The sequence below is a fragment of the Bos mutus genome, chromosome 24 (genome assembly GCF_027580195.1).
Source record: "Bos mutus isolate GX-2022 chromosome 24, NWIPB_WYAK_1.1, whole genome shotgun sequence".
In the NCBI taxonomy this organism is placed as follows: domain Eukaryota; kingdom Metazoa; phylum Chordata; class Mammalia; order Artiodactyla; family Bovidae; genus Bos; species Bos mutus.
The window spans coordinates 37090499-37112889 of NC_091640.1; the positions used below are offsets into that span (position 1 = coordinate 37090499).

Consider the following 22391-nt stretch of genomic DNA (forward strand, 5'->3'; position numbering starts at 1 on the left):
TCTGATGCTGGGAAAGATTGAAGGCAGGAGGAGAAAGGGACGACAGAGGATGAGATAGTTGGATGGTATCACCGACTCGATGGATATGAGTTTGAGTAAACTCCAGAGTTGGTGATGGACAGGGAGGCCTGGCATGCTGCAGTCCGTGGGGTCGCAAAGAATCAGACACAACTCAGTGACTGAACTGACTGACTGTCATTATTCTTTAAAAGAAATAATGCTATTGCACACTCAATAGACTATAGTATAGTATAAACATAGCTTATATGCACTGGGAAGGGAAAACATTTATGTAGCTTCCTTTATTGTGATCCTTGTTTTGTTGTGATCTGAAGCCAAGCCTACCATATCTCTAAGGTCGGCCTGGTATATGTTTCTATATAAAATAATTAAAAGGTTTATTTTTTCTGGTAAAATATATAACAAATTTACTGTCTCAGTCATTTTTAAATCTATACTTTATTGTACTGTATAGTGTTGCACATACTTGTCTGTTTCTTTGTAATGTCATTTAACTTATTCTGCTGTTTGTTCTATTCCCTGAAGACTAGAAATTACCCCAAAACCTTGAATTGATTTAGGTTCACTATTTTCCCCCTCCTAAAGCAAGAATCAATACTTTGTAGTGAATTTGTGTTTTTAGGTATTATATAAGAGGCATTTGATAGCTATAGTTAATTGTCCCACTTTTAGTGCTACTGGGATGGATTATTGAATTCACTTGGCTGGTATGACTATAAAGTTCTCCTTTCATCCATGTTGTAAGAGTTTCATCCATTAGTGATTTTTGCTTTGTTATTTGGTATGCATGATACAGTGGGTTTTCCCACTGATACTTTCATTTCTTCCTAATTTATTGTCCTATTATCTCAATTTATTATCCTTTTTGGTTTATTAATTAGTAAGAAATTTCCTGTATCAGTTATGGTCATTGATTTATTTTGAAACAACTTTTATAGGAAAGGCAGTGTAAAGGCTTAATTAAAATTACTGATAATAAGACTATTAGATTAATTTTTACTTCTTTGCAGTGTTATTTGTCTTTAAAGTTTTTATATATTCTAAAGTTGAATCACTTGAAATAATTTTTTTAATGTGGTCATATCACCTACCTACAATTTGCTTTTGCTTATGAATTGTTTTAATTCCATTTTGTTAATTATTAAAGTCATTTACATGATTCTAAAGACAAAAATAAATAGCAAAGAATATTTCAGAAAAGTGCTATCATCCGTTTCCTTTCTCCTTCATCAGACCTCTTAATAGGCACTAGGTCTTAGAGATTATGTAAACAAACAATTCTGTTTTATTCTTGGAGAAAACTGTCAAAGAAATGATTTTTAATATAAAAAAATTATCTCTATATTCTTTATACCAGTTAAGCTTATTTACAGATACATTTTTAAGAATTAAAGGAATTTTATTGTCTGAATGAGTAGTTTCATTATGCTATTGACTTGCATAGGATAATTTTAGGTCTTTTGAAGTTTAAAAGCTATTTTTAAAAATGTACAACAGATATTTGATGCCACTGTGACATTTCATTTTCATGTTCTAAATTTTGTTTCTCAAAGTATAAATTTTTTTCTTTTATTAAGCTTCAAGTGGAAATAAGGAAATAATTTCACATATTAGTCAACATGGAGGAAAATGGCCTTACTGGTTTAAAAAAATGGGTGAGTTGTTATTCTGAATATTAAAAATTATATCAGTATTGTGTTTACTTGAATTTTAATTTCTTCTTAATTTGTCCAGAAAATATTCACAAGTTGGGGAATTATACATTGAAATTGCAAGTTGTCCTGAATGAAAGTAATGCAGACACTTATGCAGGAAGGCCACTACCATCTAAAGCAATTAAATTTTCTGTTAAAGGTAAGCAAAACACCAATATGTAACTCTGTATGCTAAAGGTGGCATTTTAAATCAAGAGGAAAATAGAAAATTTGATAAAAGATGTTTGACCAATTGTATAACCATTTTGGTTTTAGAAATGACTTTATAACTCTGCTTGATAATCATGCTCCTTATACATCATTGTTTTCTAGCTTCCTTTGTTACTGGTAGACTTTAAAGTTATTTTGATTCCTGACTTTTGTATGTTAAAAACCCACTCCCAATCCAACTATCCCCATTCTGTCTCTCCCACAATCCTCAGATGTTTGAATAATTTAGAGTTTGGGTCCCCATCTCTGACATTTTAAGTTCTAGGGGTTCTTCTGAGTCTCTTTGATTTTGGGTCTTTTTTTCCTTCTATAGCATCTAGTGTTCAGACGTTGGACCTGTCAATTGGTATACTGTGTTTTCTACTTTCCATCGCTTAATTCTATTTTTCTACTTTATAAGAGACTTCCTTAGCATGATGTTTGATGTTTTCTATTGATTTTTTTCTTTCTGCTATTATTTTTCACTTTCTAGAGTATTTTATTCTCAATATTTATTTATTTATTAGAATAAAATATTTTATTCTAAAAAGGTTATTTCCTTTTCAAAGCATTTTCTTCTGACTTTGTGGATTAATATTTTTATTAATTCTCTGAGGCTATTAATAATGGTATTTTTTTTCTTTGATGTTTTTAAACTTGATTCATAGCCTGTTTCTTCAATGTTGTTTTTTTTTTCCATCCGCACTGGGTCTTTCCTATTAGATGATCTCTTACATTATTAGTGCACATGTTTAAGAATAGGACATTTGAGAGTGTTTATTTCATTTGGGGAGATTATAATAAGTGAATTTTAGGTTTTTTTCCTCTGGCTGTTCAGATTCTCCAGAGTGGAGTGTAAACACCTAGGAGCCAGAATTTGGGGAGCCAAGCTGGAAAAGATTGTTATATATTTCACATTCAGTATTAATCTTTCACTTGATTTACATGTTTTCAGTAAATTGGCGCTTTCAGTAGTGCTATGTCCAGTGTTCAGTAGTAGGTCACTCCTTGGACCTACTCTAAGCTTTCCCAGAGGAGAAACCTTCCAAATGTTGTTGAAAATTAAGGAGGTAGTTGACTGGCTCTGTGTATCGAGGGGTGGGGATCTGAGGAACTGATTCTGACAGACTTGAGCTAGTCTTTCTCTTTTATTTCAGTTTCACTCCTACTTGATAGAGCCATGCTTGAGATTTTTGAATGTTATATACTGCAAATTAAATTGGCTCTCTGCTAGTTTTGTTGATGATTGAGGATTTGATTTTTTGAGTCTTACTGTTAGGTCCATAGTGCTTCCCCAGTAGCTTAGATGGTAAAGCATCTGCCTTCAATGCAAGAGATCCAGGTTCAGTCCTTTGGTTGGGAAAACCCCCTGGAGAAGGATTTGGCAACCCACTCCAGTATTCTTGCCTGGAGAATTATACTTGTTCATATGCTCACTAGCTTTCAAATTCTGTTACTGTTGTCTTTTTTCTTGTTCTTTCTTTTTGAAGGTTTCAGTTCAGTTCAGTCGCTCATTAGTGTCTCTTTGTGACCCCGTGAATCGCAGCACGCCAGGCCTCCCTGTCCATCACCAACTCCCAGAATTCACCCAAACCCATGTCCATCCAGTCAGTGATGCCATCCAGCCATCTCATCCTCTGTCGTCCCCTTCTCCTCCTGCCCCCAATCCCTCCCAGCATCAGAGTCTTTTTCCAATGAGTCAACTCTTTGCATGAGATGGCCAAAGTATTGGAGTTTCAGCTTTAGCATCAGTCCTTCCAATGAACACCCAGGACTGATCTCCTTTAGCATGGACTGGTTGGATCTCCTTGCAGTCCAAGGGACTCTCAAGAGTCTTCTCCAACACCACAGTTCAAAAGCATCGATTCTTCGGTGCTCAGCTTTCTTCACAGTCCAGCTCTCACATCCATACATGACCACAGGAAAAACCATAGCCTTGACTAGACGGACCTTTGTTGGCAAAGTAATGTCTCTGCTTTTGAATATGCTATCTAGGTGGTCATAACTTTCTTTCCAAGGAGTAAGCATCTTTTAATTTCATGGCTGCAATCACCATCTGCAGTGATTTTGGAGCCCCCCGAAATAAAGTCTGACACTGTTTCCCCATCTGTTTCCCATGAAGTGATGTGACCATATGCCATGATCTTCGTTTTCTGAATGTTGAGCTTTAAGCCAGCTTTTTCACTCTCCTCTTTCATTTTCATCAAGAGGCTTTTTTTTCCTCTTCACTTTCTGCCATAAGGGTAGTGTCATCTCCATATCTGAGGTTATTGATATTTTTCCTGGCAATCTTGATTCCAGCTTGTGCTTCTTCCAGCCCAGTGTTTCTCTTGATGTACTCTGCATAGAAGTTAAATAAGCAGGGTGACAACATAAGCCTTGACGTACTCCTTTTCCTATTTGGAACCAGTCTGTTCCATGTCCAGTTCTAACTGTTGCTTCCTGACCTGCATATAGGTTTCTCAAGAGGCAGGTCAGATGGTCTGGTATTACCATCTCTTCTCAGAATTTTTCACAGTTTCTTGTGATCCGCAGTCAAAGGCTTTGGCATCGTCAGTAAAGCAGAAATAGATGTTTTTCTGGAACTCTCTTGCTTTTTTGATGATCCAGCGGATGTTGGCAATTTGATCTCTGGTTCCTCTGCCTTTTCTAAAACCAGCTTGAACATCTGGAAATTCACAGTTCACGTATTGCTAAAGCCTGGCTTGGAGAATTTTGAGTGTTACTTTACTACTAGCATGTGAGATGAGTGCAACTGTGCAGTAGTTTGAGCGTTCTTTGGCATTGCCTTTTTGGGATTGGAATGAAAATTGACCTTTTCCAGTCCTGTGGCCACTACTGAGTTTTCCAAATTTGCCGGCATACTGAGTGCAGCACTTTCACAGCATCATCTTTCAAGATTTGGAATAGCTCCACTGGAATTCCATCACCTCCACTAGCTTTGTTCGTAGTGATGCTTTCTAAGGCCCACTTGACTTCACATTCCAGGATGTCTGGCTCTAGGTGAGTGATCACACCATCATGATTATCTGGGTCATGAAGATCTTTTTTGTACAGTTCTTCTGTGTATTCTTGCCACCTCTTCTTAATATCTTCTGCTTCTGTTAGGTCCATACCATTTCTGTCCTTTATCAAGCCCATCTTTGCATGAAATGTTCCCTTGGTAGCTCTGATTTTCTTGAAGAGATCCCTAGTCTTTCCCATTCTGTTGTTTTCTTCTCTTTCTTTGCATTGATCGCTGAGGAAGGCTTTCTTATCTCTCCTTGCTATTCTTTGAAACTCTGCATTCAGATGCTTAGATCTTTCCTTTTCTCCTTTGCTTTTCGCTTCTCTTCTTTTCACAGCTATTTGTAAGGCCTCCCCAGACAGCCATTTTGCTTTTTTGCATTTCTTTTCCATGGGGATGGTCTTGATCCCTGTCCCCTGTACAGTGTCACAAACCTCCATCCATAGTTCATCAGGCACTCTATCTATCAGATCTAGTCCCTTAAATGTATTTCTCACTTCTACTGTATAATCGTAAGGAATTTGATTTAGGTCATACCTGAATGGTCTAGTGGTTTTCCCTACTTTCACGTCTGAATTTGGCAATAAAGAAGAGTTCATGATCTGAGCCACAGTCAGCTCCCGGTCTTGTTTTGAAGATTTAGGCCTCTTTAAAAAAAAGCTCTGTGGTGTCATATTATTATGGGGTTTTGGAGAGCTGATTTTTAAGTGCCTGGGAGTATTTTGCCTTCTCTAATCATAAAGCCACTTTGGGGAGTGTTCCTTTTTTGTTCATACAGATCTACCATGTTCTTTAAATAACAACTGTGGAACTTTCCACAGTAGGGACTTGCTGTAGTTTTAGCAGTTTTCTTTGGTGAACATTTCATGTATTTCCAATTTTGTGACTGTTACACATCACGTTTCTATATGAGGGGGTGGGGAAATTATGTTTTGTGTACACGTGCTAGAATTTCTCTAGAGTGGATCCCAAGAAGTAGAATTGCCAAACTGAAATTATCAATATGTGCTTTAACATTTTATATATATTTTTTGTCAGTTTACCCTTCTAAAAGATTATGTACCCTCACCAACAGACTGAGGGTTCCTATTTCCCTATGCTCACTGCTGGCCAAGCTATATTACAGTATTTATTTAGCTTAGTCGGTAGTTAAGTTATTTAATTATTAGGTTGTGTATCTCTTTAGGCTTTATTGGACATTGTCATTCTGTGAAAGTCTATGCCCATTTTAATAGTGTAAAACTAGTTCTTAAGTGTGAGTTTTATCTGAATCACCTGCAGGTTTTATTAAACTGTAGACCAGTGGGCCTCATTCCTAGGGTATCTGACACAGGATAAGGTGAATCTTGGAATTTGCATTTCTAATAATTTCACAGGGGATGACTTGAAACTATTAGACTATAGACTGCATTTGAACAATAGCTGTTTATAGGAAGTTTTAATGTATTTAGGATTTAAATCCTTTATGGCATACATTGCAAATACTTTCTCATATGGAGCTTCTCTATTGACTTTGTATCTATTAAAATATTTTAATCTTTGTCACATATATCCTTGAATAGCTATTGAATATTGTGTTTTGCCTTACTTTTTCCTTTGATAAAATTGTAAACATTTCTTTATTATATTTGAATAATTTCATAGTTTAAAAACACATTTATCTCTGTTTCTAGGCTTATTTATATATATAAGATAACAATCTGTAATTTTCGCAGGTATATTGTAGATAGAATTTATGTAAATTTTGCTTATTTAAAATGCCATCTTTATCGTAGTTTAATCTTCCATATGTAAATAGATGTTTTTACCTTCAATGAATCTCTGACTGATGAATTTTCTTTTCGTGTTTTTTTTTTCAAGAGGGTAAACCAGAGAAATTTTCGTTCGGTCTTTTGGATCCTCCTTTTCGTGTTGGAGTCCCATTCAATATCCCTGTGGAGTTTCAGGATGAATTTGGTCATACTAGTCAACTGTCTACTGATATTCAGCCAATTTTTGAAGCAAGGTAATCTGAATGTTCATATTTGCTGAGTATTCACTGCATTTAGCTTAAATTATTTGTGTTAACTTCAGATTTATTTAAAATGTTTGATATTTTATGATATCTGGGGGATTTAGTTAGTCCCAAGCTATACTCTGCAGCTGTAGTGTCATATATGAATTATCTCAGTAAAGTTTGGACTGAATTTTTGCTGTTACAGTTACTTGGTTGAGACTAATAGGTCTGTCTTACTCCTTTTTTTTTTTTTTTTGCAAGTACGATATGACGTCTCTTGGCAGTTCTATGCACTATACAATGTTTTTATTTTGTTGTTTGCTTAGAAATTATGGGCATTTAAACTTAAAGGTTACCTACTGGTAGGCTTTTAACCTGCTAGTAGAATTATTTTTAGTTTGTTTTTAAAACTATAACAATAAAAATTATGCTTTCCATGGAAATTTGGTTCTTCCTTGGAATTTGCCTTTACTTAGTAACCCTGTAGAATGAAATGATTGGCTAATATCAAGAAATAGCAATGAAAAGTCCAGTTATATAATTGAGGATGTTCATTGTTTTCCATTACCTGTTTCTAAGGTGCCTAGGGAGAAATTCTTTTTCTCACATTTTTGCCAAATTTGTCTTTGGGGCCCACTTTTTAATGTATGCTTTCTTTTGCTATTGATGTGTACTTTTTCCCCCTTTTGGTGTAATTGTTTGCTCTTTTAATCGTTTGAGTATGTATTGTATTCCAGGCATTTGCTAGCTGGAGACATAAAAATGAATAAGAATATAGGATTTGCCTCTAGAAGCTCACAGACTAGTGAGATATAGCTTAGTGTCCAGATTTGTACCATGGTTTAAGTTCCTGAAAAACAAATCAGTTATAAAAAATATTGCAAATGAATTTTTCTAAATATTCTCTTAAGTTGCTAAATATGGTTCTTGTGCAAAAAGTGATTCTTTTGCAAAAAGTGATCTTTACATATTGCATTCATTTGAATATTAAACCATAATGGAAGAGTTGAATACTTAAACATCTATGTTTAAAAATAGCCTGCCAGTCTCCTCCATTCATGGGATTTTCCAGGCAAGAGTACTGGAGTGGGTTGCCATTTCCTTCTCCAAGGGATCTTCCCCACCCAGGGATTGAACCCTGGTCTCCCACATTGCAGGCAGACTCTTTACCATCTGAGCCACAAGGGAAGCCTGTTTAAAAATAAAGAACACTAAAAATGTAATCCATCTAGTCACAAATGGGAAATATTTGTGTGTTAGTTGACCCCTGTTTTTAATTATATCTTCCATCTTATCCTTGATAAGATATTCTTACAGAGTCTCTATCACACATACATATTGGTAATTAAGATTTGGGACTTAAAAAGTCTTGGTGGCCTGGCTGTGTGTATTTATCTTCATTATAGTAAGATCTTTGTCTAGTAGGTTTTTTTTTTTTCCCAGTGTTAACTAAATTAAAATAAAAATAATTCACACATACAGCCTAAAGAATCAAATAGGGTTGATAAGGCTTATTAAAAAAAAAAAAAAGAGTAGTTCTTCTGCCCTCTCCACCTCACCAACAATCCACTTCTCAAAACCACTTTCAGCTTTCTACTTGAATTTTTTGGTACCTGCTGCCATATATGTTAATAACTTTTATGTTACTACTTCCTGATTCTTCAGTTTTAAGCTTTATCTCTTGACTTACGGCTAAGGAAGATGAGGACACACTCTCTTGTTGCCATTTATATTACAAATAAGCCTCCTTCCTGTTCCTACATTTTTTAGTAAAGTTATACTCTGGCTTGATCAGTATTTAGTGCTTGCTCTATTAAAATTATGTAAGTGCTAATTACTTTATTGCACAGCTGTTATACTTTTTTTTATTTTGCCAAGTAGCTTTCTGCCAGTTATCTGGTCTCTTTTCAAGATGCTTTGTACATAGATAACTTGTCAGTTTCATATTCTTTAGACATCTTCCTTGGAACTTTGTGATGGTGGTCTGTATAGATCAGCTCTTAAGCTTGTTACGTTTGTCCTTCTGTGGTCTTCTTTCCTGTTCATCCTGGGAATTTCCTCTGTCCTTTGTGTTGGGAAAATATATAAGAATAAAACCTACTGTGAGCCTAGAAAACTTCTTCACAAAGGTAGAAGAGAAAGGGAACAATTTTATGATTGAATAAACAGTAAACCAGACTGTGATCCTCATCACAATCTGATAAAGAGTTTGTAAAAACTGAAGGAAATCTTAACTCTGTTACATGGTAAAGTGAATATAACCTATCACATTCATGTTTTCAAGAAAAATTGCCAAGTGTCTTGATGACTGGGTGTAGAGTTTGCAGTTTGGGATCAGTTAATTGGAGTTAGGGCTGTGTGCTTTCACTGTTGAGGACCGATGTTCAGTCCCTGGTCAGGGAACTAAGATCCTGCAAGTCGTGTGGTGCAGGCCCACCTCCACCCCACCCCCCCACCCCCCAAAAAAGAAAAAAGAACATTTGCAGCTTATTTTTAGATAATGGAGGAAATGTTAAAAAATAATTTATTTTTTCCAGTGGTTTAACTTTACATTATGACGAAATAACCAAAGGACCAAATTGTGTCATTCGAGGTGTTACAGCTAAGGGCCCTGTAAACTCTTGTCAAGGCAAGGTAAGCATTGTACGTACATGTTATAATGCATGTTTATTTCTTACATGGTAAAAATAAAATTGGACATTTAAAATTGAATAACCTAGTTTGGTGGCAAGATGACAGTAGTGTCAGGTTCTTAGGAATTAATCAGCATCATGTCACCTGACATACCATTACCACTTTCATCTCTGAGGAAGACCAGCACATTTGCTGCTGTTCTTTTTTAAATGGTTATGAGCTAAATATGGCAACCCACTCCAGTGTTCTTGCCTGGAGAATCCCAGGGACGGGGGAGCCTGGTGGGCTGCCGTCTATGGGGTTGCACAGAGTCGGACACGATTGAAGTGACTTAGCAGCAGCAGAGCTAAATATTTTCAGCTGTCTTTATTTTCATTCCAGTCTCTTCATAGTCAAAGCCATTTTCAACAGCTGTCTAGTACTATGTTGCTTCTTCTCTTGCTCTTTTTCTATTTTTCAATATTTTTCTTAGAATAGGAACAAAAATATAAGAAACTTTACCTTTGTAAACATATTGAGTTTGGTATTTGGATAAAGGAAGAGGGAGGAATAAAGTTAGGGATGGTAAAGGCAAACTGCAATAAGATAATTTTTCAGTTAAGAGTATAAAGTAGCTAACAGATTGCTATGACTAATGTGAACACTGTAACTAATAACTTAAGTGATATGTTACTTTTTCCCCATTATATCATTACCTTCGATACATATTTTAAAAATTTCCCCTGCCAAAATAATGTTTAAAATAGCACATGTGAGTTTACTGCATTAAAGCAAAGAGCAAGTTCTGTCCATCCTCCTGAATTAAGCTGTTTCTGGAACAAGAACTTGAAATTCATGGAAATTTTGACTTTAGTAAATGTACTTAAAAAGATTTCTAGGTTTTAAAAACCTTTTTATTTTGAAATAATTATTTTTACAGAAGAGTTGCAGAGATGGTATAGAGAGTTCACATGTATTTCACCCAGCTTCCTCTGTTAAACATCTTATATAAACATTGTATATTTATCCAGTATTATCATTGATATAATACTTTAACAAAACTGTGGACTTTAACATTTCACCAGTTTCTCCACTATATTTTTCTATTCTGGAATCTAGAACATGACATTATATTTAGATATGTGTAGATTTGGGGTTTTTTCCATTTTGCTACTTTCCAGATTTTTTAAATGCCCATACTAATTGTAGTAATTATTCAGAGGGTATGCCTTTTGAATTTGAAGATAGTATTGTCTGTAAAGAAGCAATATGAGCCAGTTTTTTTCACCTGCGTTTCTTTCATACATACATATGATAATTTTAGTCAATATAAATTTGCTGAGTGACTTTCTATAATGGTATGAAAATGAAAAGCAAAAAATAAATCAGAATTGAGGTGGTAAATTACTTGAGTATTTAGGATTTGAATTTAATTAAAATAATTTTTTTAACAGAATTTTAATCTGAAGGTTATTCTGCCGGGTTTAAAAGAAGACTCACAGATTTTAAAAATTAGATTACTTCCAGGTAATATTACTTTAAGAAATATTCCTAATACTTACCTTTTAAATGATATTCTTATGTTAAAGTATAATGACACTTATAAAGGTGAAGTGTTTTTTGGTTTGGTTATGGTATAAGTCTTGAAAATACGTTTGAATGTCATGCATAACACTAACAAATAATCAATTAAAAAACAGGGTAACATTTAGGAAGACTTGAGTTAAGTTCTAAAAATAATCTGAAAGAATAATGTGAATATTGAAAACACACTGTGAAACTATTCTTCAGGGTGTACAACTAGGATTATATTAGAACTGGATCTGTCCTTTTTCTGATATAGCTAAATATTTCATATTTTAAGAAGAAAAGTTTTTTATGCTTTTATGTTGTTGAGTAATGATTTATCAACCTAAAAAGTGATTTTAATGAAATTTTTAATGAAAAAGAAACATATTAACTATTTCCTTTCACAGATTGTTGTAGTTTGAGCTTGCTCTCAAGCATGAATTCATAAAGAAGTAAAGATTGGCCCATTGGTAGAAGTACAAAAAAAAATTGTTTCATATTAATACTTATGATGCTTTTATTTTGAAAGGTTAGCTAAAATGTATGGATTATTCAAGTCTCAGGGGAAGTTCTTATTAACCAGATAGTGCTGACAAATTTTTTTAGAAGTTGAGAGTGATGGTTGTGAGGTGGAACGTGGGACTGTGTAGTCAGAGTAGTCACTGACTCAAGTCTGCCCCTTGTAGCCATGTGACCTGGACAGGATACTTACTCTGTCTGCATCCCAACTTCCTCAGGCATAAAATGGGAATGATAGTAATAGTACCTTCTTGGTCAAGGTCATTGTAAGGATTCTGAGAAAAGAGTTGGCATGTGGTTAAAACACAAATATTAACTGATATAACTTGTTCTTTGTAAGCTTGTGTTCCCAGTATTTAGTACAAATTGTATTTTAAAATATCAGTGTTTATAGGGCACACTAGGTCATGCTGCTATTGAAGTGTAAAACCTCTTTTATTAGTTTAGAGGAAAATTATGGTGCAGCTTGCTTAGGATATCAAAGGGTTGTGGGTGGTCTAACGAGTAAATTATCTGGTTATGTCATTACATGAACTGATCCTTTGAGCAAAATTACGTAATAGAGGTATGTAGTGTGCCTGAGAAATCAGTCATTGTGTAAAAGATAGAAAATTTAAAAAGTAGTTTAATAAACTTTTACTTTTTTCTTGAATACTGTTTTCCAGGATCTTTTTTAGTATTTTACACATTTGAGTGATTTCTAGCATGAGTTACCACATGTCTTAGCTTGTCCATAAAACCGAGGCTAGATCTCAAACATTTTAATACAATTGGAGATCTGTGCATTTGGGAGTTGTGTGTAGAATCTATTCATTTGGGGGTAGAAATGTTTAAACATGGATATTTCTTCTTTCTCAGCATTATTTAAAAGATACTAAAACTTAAAATGTTAAAAGCTGTTTCTTTTGCTGTTTTAACATTTCAGTTTTGGAAACCTGAATCTCATTTTCATTATATAAATTTTCTGGTAGGTCCTCCTCGTCGATTGAAAGTGAAACCTGATTCTGAAATTTTAGTTATAGAAAATGGAACAGCTTTCCCATTTCAGGTAGAAGTTTTGGATGAATCAGACAATATAACAGCACAGCCAAAGTTGATTGTTCATTGTAAGGTAAGCTGTTGTAAGATAAGAATGTGTAGATTTTGAGTGCCATTGTAGTAACTGGAAATCACTGTCTTTTGGCTCTTTTATAGTAAGCCTGATAAAGTATCTAGACTGTGTAATAATTATTCCATGCAGAAATTTGTGGGCTGTCTCATTGCCAATAATTTTCAACATCTCTAATCCGATAATGACACCAACTATGCCAAGTATTGAACTACAGATTACTCCCTGCTCCTTCCTTTATCCATCCTCCTCATTTCAGATGAAGTACTCAGTTATGAGTAGAATGATACAATTATCCTTGAGGATTAAGGATGGATGGGTAAATGAATATGAGTAAAAGAGCTCAAGAAGGAAAGGAAAACCCAAATAGGTAGAGTAAAAGAAAGAATGATGGTTAAGGAAGTTGATTTTTCTTCCAAAATCAGCATATTTTACCTAGAATTATAGAAACTTACTCTTTTTTTTTTTAATTTAATTTTATTTTTTAACTGTACAATATTGTATTGGTTTTGCCATATATCAACATGAATCCGCCACAGGTATACACATGTTCCCCATCCTGAACCCTCCCTCCTGCCTCCCCGTACCATCCCTCTGGGTCATCCCAGTGCACCAGCCCCAAGCATCCAGTATTGTGCATTGAACCTGGACTGGCAACTTGTTTCATATATGATATTATACATGTTTCAGTGCCATTCTCCCAAATCATCCCACCCTCTCCCTCTCCCACAGAGTCCAAAAGACTGTTCTATACATCAGTGTCTCTTTTGCTGTCTCGATAACAGGGTTATCGTTACCATCTTTCTAAATTCCATATATATGCATTAGTATACTGTATTGATGTTTTTCTTTCTGGCTTACTTCACTGTGTATAATAGGCTCCAGTTTCATCCACCTCATTAGAACTGATTCAAATGTATTCTTTTTAATGGCTGAGTAATAACTCCATTGTGTATATGTACCACAGCTTTTTTATCCATTCATCTGCTGATGGACATCTAGGTTGCTTCCATGTCCTGGCTATTATAAACAGTGCTGCGATGAACATTGGGGTACACGTGTCTCTTTCCCTTCTGGTTTCCTCAGTGTGTATGCCCAGCAGTGGGATTGCTGGGTCGTATGGCAGTTCTACTTCCAGTTTTTTAAGGAATCTCCACACTGTTCTCCATAGTGGCTGTACTAGTTTGCATTCCCACCAACAGTGTAAGAGGGTTCCCTTTTCTCCACACCCTCTCCAGCATTTATTGCTTGTAGACTTTTGGATCGCAGCCATTCTGACTGGCGTGAAATGGTACCTCATAGTGGTTTTGATTTGCATTTCTCTGATAATGAGTGATGTTGAGCATCTTTTCATGTGTTTGTTAGCCATCTGTATGTCTTCTTTGGAGAAATGTCTATGTAGTTCTTTGGCCCATTTTTGATTGGGTCGTTTATTTTTCTGGAATTGAGCTGTAGGAGTTGCTTGTATATTTTTTAGATTAGTTGTTTGTCAGTTGCTTCATTTAGAAACTTAATTCTTTTCATTCAGAAATTATCTAGTATATTAGTGAATTATACTTAGTTTTCTAATTTATAGTCAGAAGTAGTAGCTATACTATATTATTTGAAAATTTAAGTTATTGAGTAACAGTTGCATTTGATTGGGATCTTAAATTATTTTGTATGCTTCCAATAGTTTTCAGGTGCTCCAAACCTTCCAATCTATGTTGTGGATTGCAGTAGTTCTGGAACTAGCATTTTATCAGGACCAGCAATTCAAGTTCAGAATATTAAAAAAGACCAGACACTTAAAGCAAAAATTGAAATACCTGTAAGTTGTTATTGTTTTTCATTGGTATTATATTGAATTTTTATTCAAATACTCTTTAATAACTTTATAATATTTCATGTAAAGTTGTTTGACTTTTTAAGATGAGATATTTGTGATTCTTTTAGCCAGAGGGAAGAAAAGGCAAAAATGAAATGGTATAGTAAATAATACTTTGTATCAGATATTAGAAATTTCTTACTCAAACCTTTTATAATATCTATAGCTATTATTGATTATATGTTCCTAAAATTATTTTTTTCCTATTATTAGAGTGTAACAACTATCCGTTTTATTCGTTTGTTTCTTATAGTTACACCTATTTCTTAGAAAGTTTAATAAATGTCCCTGTTGAACCACTACTGAAGGATATATGAACATTTAATATGTATGTATAATTTAAAATAAATACATGGTTTTTCTTAGTGTTATCCTATAAAGAGAGTGCTGTGTTGATGTGCCAGGAGGACCCTTGTTCCTGGACGTTCATCATGGCTGAAGGTGAGGCCAGCCTAGAGGAGGGCAGGCAGGTGATAGAAGCATCTGCTTTCCGAAGATTGCTAAATGAGACAGTAGATACTTAAGCAAGTGAAATACCTGTACGTGATTTCTTCATGATTGATGTGGTGGTAGATAGCGAATTACCCAATCAGTTGATGAACCAATGTTTTTCCAACTAAGTATACATCAGCTAACATATACTGAGCCTCAAAAGGGTAAAAACTTTTATTTTTTAAAATTAGAATGAGATGATTTGACTTTATTCTAATTCTTTTCTTTTGAAACTAGTTATGTTTGATAATCTTAAAACATTTGTTATGCATTTCCTTTTTTTCAGTAATGTGAGCAATGTGTTTTTGAGTATATTGTCTTGCAAAAGAGCAAGACAATTCTGGAAGAAAAGATTTGTTGTTAAGGAGAAAGCTGGGCTTGAAAGCAAGGGAGCATTTACATACAATTATATAAATACTGCAGAGCAGCAGCATGCTGAAAATCAAGAGTACAAGACAGTTAAAACAAAGACCACAGTATACCTGTAATATGCAGTTTAAAAATGTTATCACAAAGCAGTGACTCTTAATTTTGAGTCAGGCAAATAAGATGTGCTTATGATAGCAGCAGGTGGGTTATTTGCCTGATACTCTGTGAAGTAGTAATTTTGACTGTGTCATTATTTGTGTGAATGGGCTTTGATAGAATGACCTCAAGTAGATGAGGAAGGAGACATTAGCAAAGCAGGATTGTAAAGGTATTTTAGGTTTAGACTTGAATTTTTTGTATTCTATGGAATGCACTATACCTAGATTCTGAAATGATTGTGTAGTGTTTTAATTTTGTGTGCCTAAAATCAGTTTATGTAACATAGCAGCTCATCTCTGCTGATTCTTAAAACACTGCTGTTCTTATGACAAATTACAAACTGCTCAGCCTTGGGGCACCTAGAGTGCCCCATCTAGCTACAAGCAACTCTGTCCACTTACCCCAATAAAAAATGAATTGAAAAAGCTTTAGAAGCTCCTTAAGTAATATATTTTATGGCAGTTGTTTGTCTCTGATTTTGTAGAACATTCTTAATTTATTACACCTTTGTTCTTATTAATAAATGCTGACACCAAATCTGTGTCACATGTTAAACTTTCAGAAGTTTGCAACACTTTTAAGCAGATATACCAAGAGGAATGTTCTTTTAAGTCCAAATGTGCTAGTTTTAGGAGAAGGAAATGGCAACCCACTCCAGTGTTCTTGCTTGGAGAATCCCAGGGACGGGGGAGCTTGGTGGGCTGCCGTCTGTGGGGTCGTACAGAGTCGGACACAACTGAAGCGACTTAGCAGCAGTAGCAGCAGCATGCTAGTTTTAGGTTTTAACAGTGTGACCACTTTCATTATTTATAACTTGATGGTATAAAATATGGGCTTGCTAATAGTACAGTGTCCTCTTAATGAGAGAACCTATAATTTTTAACAATATATAAGATGATCTCCCATAATATTGGAAATAAATTCCTAAGCAATACAAAAGAGTCACCATAAAAGCCAAAAATGATGTTTTCAGTACAGATGTTTTCATTCAGTATGTTATTTGTGTTTTTCTCTCTTCCCAGAGTTGTAAAGATGTAGCACCAGTGGAGAAGACTATTAAGTTGCTCCCCAGTAGTCACGTTGCCAGATTACAGATATTCAGTGTGGAAGGACAGAAGGCCATCCAGATCAAACATCAGGATGAGGTTAACTGGATAGCAGGAGATGTTATGCATAATCTTATTTTTCAAATGTATGATGAAGGAGAAAGAGAAATCCATATAACATCAGCTTTGACAGAGAAAATTAAAGTAGGTATCTCAAATAGATTATTTGCAAGAATTTTGTACATTTTTTGCTTGGAAGACTGAACAAGTTATATAGGTTGTCCTCTAAGAAGACGCTCATCCTAGCAAAACAACATTGTTATTTAGAACCCCAGGCTAAATAAAGTTTTGTGTTTTTTTTTAACGTGCACTAGATTGGAATGTTGAATGTGTCAAATCTGTGCTTAGAGAAATGATTTTGACACCTAAACAAAAATCCAGTCCTGATGAACTGTATTTATGTTCACAATTAAGATCTCTACTTGACCAGAGCAGTATTTTTGTAGCTCTTCTGAAGGCAGTAAAGAAAAGGTCTGTTAAAGGCAAACGGTAGAACAGTATTGTAAACCCCAAACCAGACCCCTGATTTGGCCATTTGAAATTGGTATAAGCAGTCTCTAAAATTGTTACCCGTACACAATGGTTTTGTCAGTTCTCACTAGCTTCAGATGGTCCTCAGCCATCTAAATGTAGCGTGTGTACCTTGAAAGGGTGAATCTATATGCTGAAACTGGAACAGCTCACCTCACAGAACCCAATTAAAATGGTGGTGTTTTTTTTTCCGTCATGCTGCATAGCTTGTGGGATCTTAGTTCCTCAACCAGGGATCGAACCCAGGCTCTTGACAGTGAGGAGTCATGACCACTGTACCACCAGAGAATTCTCCTCTTTTTGCAGTATTAAATTCTGTAGCCATTCTGAGTCTCCAAGATATAGGATCTGATATCTTGTAAGAATTGTTTACCAGGGTTCAGCTGACATGATTTTTAAAATCATATTTGGAATAGCCCTTGCGCCAGCCGGTTTATTTTTTCCCTCCATAATAAGAGAAGGGAGGATTGTGAGAGAAATAGTCCTTATCCTGCTTGGAAGGGAGGCAAGCCATTTTTATCTCTCAGCAGATCTGAAGGCAAGTGGTTTAAAAGTGGTACTAGCAACCTGGCTTCTGAACTGATACCTTGCTTTCTCATAATAATGTTTCCACAGTTTAGTTTCTTATTGGGATTAAGAATAAACATTGACTTGAGAGCCTCTTTCTGCATATAACCTTCTTTTTGCCATTCTCTAAGCTCATGGCCTGCTTTTGACACATTTTCCTCAATTTTAGTCATGATACATTTCTTGGGTTCCAGATATTTTAAAACATGTAGCTTTATTGACTATAAAGGATATTTATAATGTACACACTTAAAGTGATTGTGTAGTCTTTAGAGAATTATCTATTACTGAGGAAAGTCAACCCAAACTGATACAGAAATCCTCTGAGCAGACATAGGAATTCTCTGAGCAGACATAGGAATTCTCTGAGCAGAGAGCACAGCTAGGGTGAAGGAAGACAGCCATTTTGTGCAACTCCTGCTTGCTGCTTCCACTATTTAAAAAAAGAAAAAAAGATATAAAGAATAAACAATGGTTTACAAAGATAACAAGGTAACTAAGAAAGTTAGAATGGTGTAAACTGGGATCACAATATTAGAATATCAGTGATTTAAGAATCACAGTTATAAAGGCTAAAAGCATAAAGTTGAGCTAAAAGTCTTAAATAGAAAGGATTGGAAGTTTAAAAGTAAAATAGAGTGGGGTAGTCAACTTAAAAAATGGATCAAATAACAAAATATGGAGTTTAAAATTAGAGCTAAAAACATTTGAGAGTGGATTAAGATCAAGATGTGGCCAGGATGGTAATTATATAGTGAATTTAACTTTTCTCACCTTGCTGAATAGGGTCCACTTATATCTCATTTAAAACCTGTAATAATAAGATTCTTTTTGAAAAAACAAAAACAATTGACTATAACTTCTCAGAATTGATCACATAATTTGATTCCCATGGTGTTTTTAAACTATAATGACCAGAGTAATAATCTTATGGCAAAGTGCTAAAGGAATGACTTAGGAATATTTATTTCATTGCATTGAAAGATGTGGCAGTATTAACAGGGAAGACAATGAAGATAACTTTTTTCTCTTGGTAATATATGAACCACCATCATTTATAGTCATAAAGGGCCTGCCTTTTTCCTTAGAGTTGGGGAGCATGGGTTGGTAAGATAACTGGCAGTAGGAAGACATTGAAGTAAGCTTTATATGATTCTTAAGTATATAATTTCCCTTCTAGGTTAATTGGACTCCTGAGATTAACAAAGAGCACTTGCTGCAGGGTCTGCTTCCTGATGTGCAAGTGCCGACATCTGTGAAAGACATGCGCTATTGCCAGGTTTCATTCCAAGACGACCATGTGTCTTTGGAAAGTGCATTTACAGTAAGGTGTGTGGGCATATTACATTTTGAGATGTTCAGCATATGGTGACAAAAATGCTTTTCACCAAAGCATACGTATCAAAGTCATTTTTTAATGTAGAAATTTCCACAACTTCTTGGAAACAGGTTGTCTTTGGAATAAAGCTTCACTGATGATAGTGATTCATTCTTAGTATCACTCTCAGCCTCCACTTAACTTGCCCCTTTAGTATCTGCCACACTAGAACTTTTGTTAAAGGAATATCCTCCTAGGACAGACAACAGTGAAAACTCCTAGAAAATGACAAAAACGTGAGAAATATAAAAGATGCAGTGTGATCAGTCAATGTATTGCTCAGAAGGAGTTCTTTCATTAGTTAGTGGCGATTTTCGAAGCTGAGTCTACCTGATAGAAAAGGGGAAATTTTAAGTAAATATATAGAAGACCTGTCCTTCACCCTGGCCTGTCAGTTCCTTGGCTGCCTCTTTTTTATTAACCTTTTCTACTTTAATTCTGTACACATTTCCATACTATTCCAACACTTAGAATAGCTCCATGTCTGAGACAAAATGATCAGATGTACCACTCTTCAGTCAGAGACAGATCTCTTGATGAGTCATTCTTACCAACCCATCTGCTTTTTTTTTTTCAGTGCTCTCATGTCATAATTTCCTTCTAATCCAGGATAGATAACTGTGATCTAACATGCGTTTATTTTTTTGGTCAGTATTCTCTACTGTCTTTGCAAGCTGTCTTTTCTGTATTTCCCTTTGGGTTAATAGTGATACTGTTTTTTAAGTTTAAGAAAATGAGCATTACATATGTTACTCCTTAGCATGTTGAAACTGTTTTCTACAATAATGGTGTAATTAAAGCCTTTAATTTGTTAATCAATTTCAGACCACTTCCAGATGAACCTAAACATCTAAAATGTGAATTAAAAGGAGGAAAAACGGTACAGATGGGTCAAGAGCTTCAAGGAGAAATAGGTTAGTATGACCTACTTTCTTTCTTTAAAACACTTCTATAATACGTCCTTATGTTCATGTTTTGGCATATATAATCTGAAAGGAAAACTTTGGATTTATATATGGTTAATAGTTTAAAATCCACTGTTGGAAAGATTGAAGCATTTTCCCTATCTTTGCCTATGCTGACCTAATTCTGAAAACAGTTAGTTGAAAAGAATGTTGACTTTTGTTAGAAAAGAATGTTGACTTTTGTTAGCATAAAATAAATATGTGAGTGTGATTCATATCCTATATTTTTCTTATATCCAGATTATTACATGACACTAAATTGTTTCCTTCAAATATTCATGGTAAAACATGTGACATCAACATCATGTTAAATTAAGATACTGTAAAATTAAACTTCCTCCCCCTTTTTAGTTATAACTGTTACAGATCAGTATGGGAATCAGATTCAAGCATTTTCACCAAGTTCTCTGTCTGCATTGGGAATTGCTGGGATTGGACTTGATAGCTCACATTTGAAAACTACTTTTCAGGTATGACTGTTTCCCGTTAACAGTTGACTATTCCATTCAAATTATATATAACAGAAAGTTTGGGAAAAACAGAAATGAGAGAGATTTGATTGTTGCAGTATTTACAATGAAAAATTGTAAAAGTAATTTTTATTATGTAAAGAAAATTGAAGTAATTTTTATTATGAAAATTTAAACATACACAAAAATTTTGAACATACACAAAAATAGCATAAGTAGTATAAATAATTCCCATGGTCCTACCAGTCAGCTTCAGCATTCATCACTTCCCCCTTACCTGTCACTTTGAAGCAAATTCTATACATCATACCATTTCATCCCTAAGTATTTTGACATGTGTACAAAGGTCATTTTTCATGTAGCTATTTAAGTAAAATTTCTTCGTGCTCAGTCCCTGCATTAAATAGAATACCTGGGAGAATACTAGTTGTAAAAGTATGCAAGTGTGCAGTTAATTGAGATTAGCTTGAAAAATAAGAATCCTGGTGAAATGATTTCTGCAAGCAAGGAAACACAAGTATTCTTGGAGAGATTAAAGATGGTTTTCTAGAAAAGATGTTGGAGTTGAGCCTTCAAGGAACCTACCAGCCTAGAGCAGGTCAGAAAGAAGGAATTCTAAGGCTCGAGTAAAGTTGAGTCCATTTAGGGCATTTAGTGGTTTTTAAACCTCTTCTTCCTTTTGGAGCCTCCATTATCCCTCTTACCCAACAGAAGAATCATGAGAGTCTCATCATTGCCCTTCCTAACTGGAGTTTTTGTTTCCACTAACCTACTAGGCTGTTGTTTTCTAGTTTTCAGAATGCCTTTTCTACAATATCTTAGCACTGCTGAGGAACTTCTAGTCGTGTTTTGTTTACTGTAAAAGATCAGGTTTGATCTATGACTTTCAGATGCTCTCTTGTCTAGCTTCACCCTCTGTGTAGATGAAGTCAGATAATAACCACTGTTGTACACGAACAGTCTCTTCTTCCTGTCACGTTATGCATAGACACCCATCCTCTTTCAACTAATTGTTCCTAAATTATAACCTGTTTTCCTACATCTTGTTTTCCCTGTCTGTTAGAGTCCCATCAGCATATAAACATGCCGTACTCTCTGTCCTTGGCCCTGAAACATGTCCATCTAGTACTGCCCTCTTTTTCTCCTTTTTATATATAGAACAACTCCTTGGAAGAGTTATGTATTCTCTCTGTTTTCACATTTTCAGTCTCATTCCCAGGCAGGCCTCTTGGGTTTTTCTGCCCTGTGCCACCTGACCAAATCTAGTGTCATTTTTCAGTTCCCATCTTATGCCACCTGTCAGCATTTTATACTGTGAGGTTAGACTCTGTCTGTTTAGGGTGCCTAAGTACGCCATAGTATTCTGCTACAGCACACCTGTCTCCTCCCATGGCTCATTCTCCAGTCAAGTTGACTTTCTTTCTACTGTCATTTTACAATTGATAGGTACTATCTTGACTCACTTTCATAGAAACAATGGAAGTCTACCCCTAGTCTCTGCATAAAAAAAAGAACCTTCCAGTTTTTTTTTTTTAAACCAAAGTTGTTTTTAAATAACACTGTTTTTAAAGTCTTTTTAAAATAAAATATTGATTTTAATGTGCCATTGTTTCTTAAGATTATTTCCACATCTTCATAAAATGTACTGCTCTTTTGAAGCACATTCCCTTGGTAATATCAACATGTAGGGAAAAAATGTGGCAAACAGGGAAGGAGCTTGTTGGGCAGGCACATATGTGGCTATTTGGGG

At 35.0% G+C, this 22391-nt stretch overlaps 1 protein-coding gene across 1 annotated transcript in view; it reads left to right on the plus strand.

Moving 5' to 3' along the window:
- The window catches only part of SMCHD1 (structural maintenance of chromosomes flexible hinge domain containing 1), a 126127-nt gene that overhangs the window by 52684 nt on the left and 51052 nt on the right, over positions 1 to 22391 (plus strand). Inside the window, exons 18-28 of the mRNA XM_070361992.1 lie at positions 1599 to 1676; positions 1756 to 1875; positions 6793 to 6937; positions 9466 to 9562; positions 10996 to 11068; positions 12601 to 12740; positions 14413 to 14547; positions 16647 to 16874; positions 19009 to 19157; positions 20032 to 20120; positions 20523 to 20641. Of these exons, the coding sequence (XP_070218093.1) occupies positions 1599 to 1676; positions 1756 to 1875; positions 6793 to 6937; positions 9466 to 9562; positions 10996 to 11068; positions 12601 to 12740; positions 14413 to 14547; positions 16647 to 16874; positions 19009 to 19157; positions 20032 to 20120; positions 20523 to 20641 (1373 nt within the window). The remainder of the gene's footprint in view (positions 1 to 1598; positions 1677 to 1755; positions 1876 to 6792; positions 6938 to 9465; positions 9563 to 10995; positions 11069 to 12600; positions 12741 to 14412; positions 14548 to 16646; positions 16875 to 19008; positions 19158 to 20031; positions 20121 to 20522; positions 20642 to 22391) is intronic.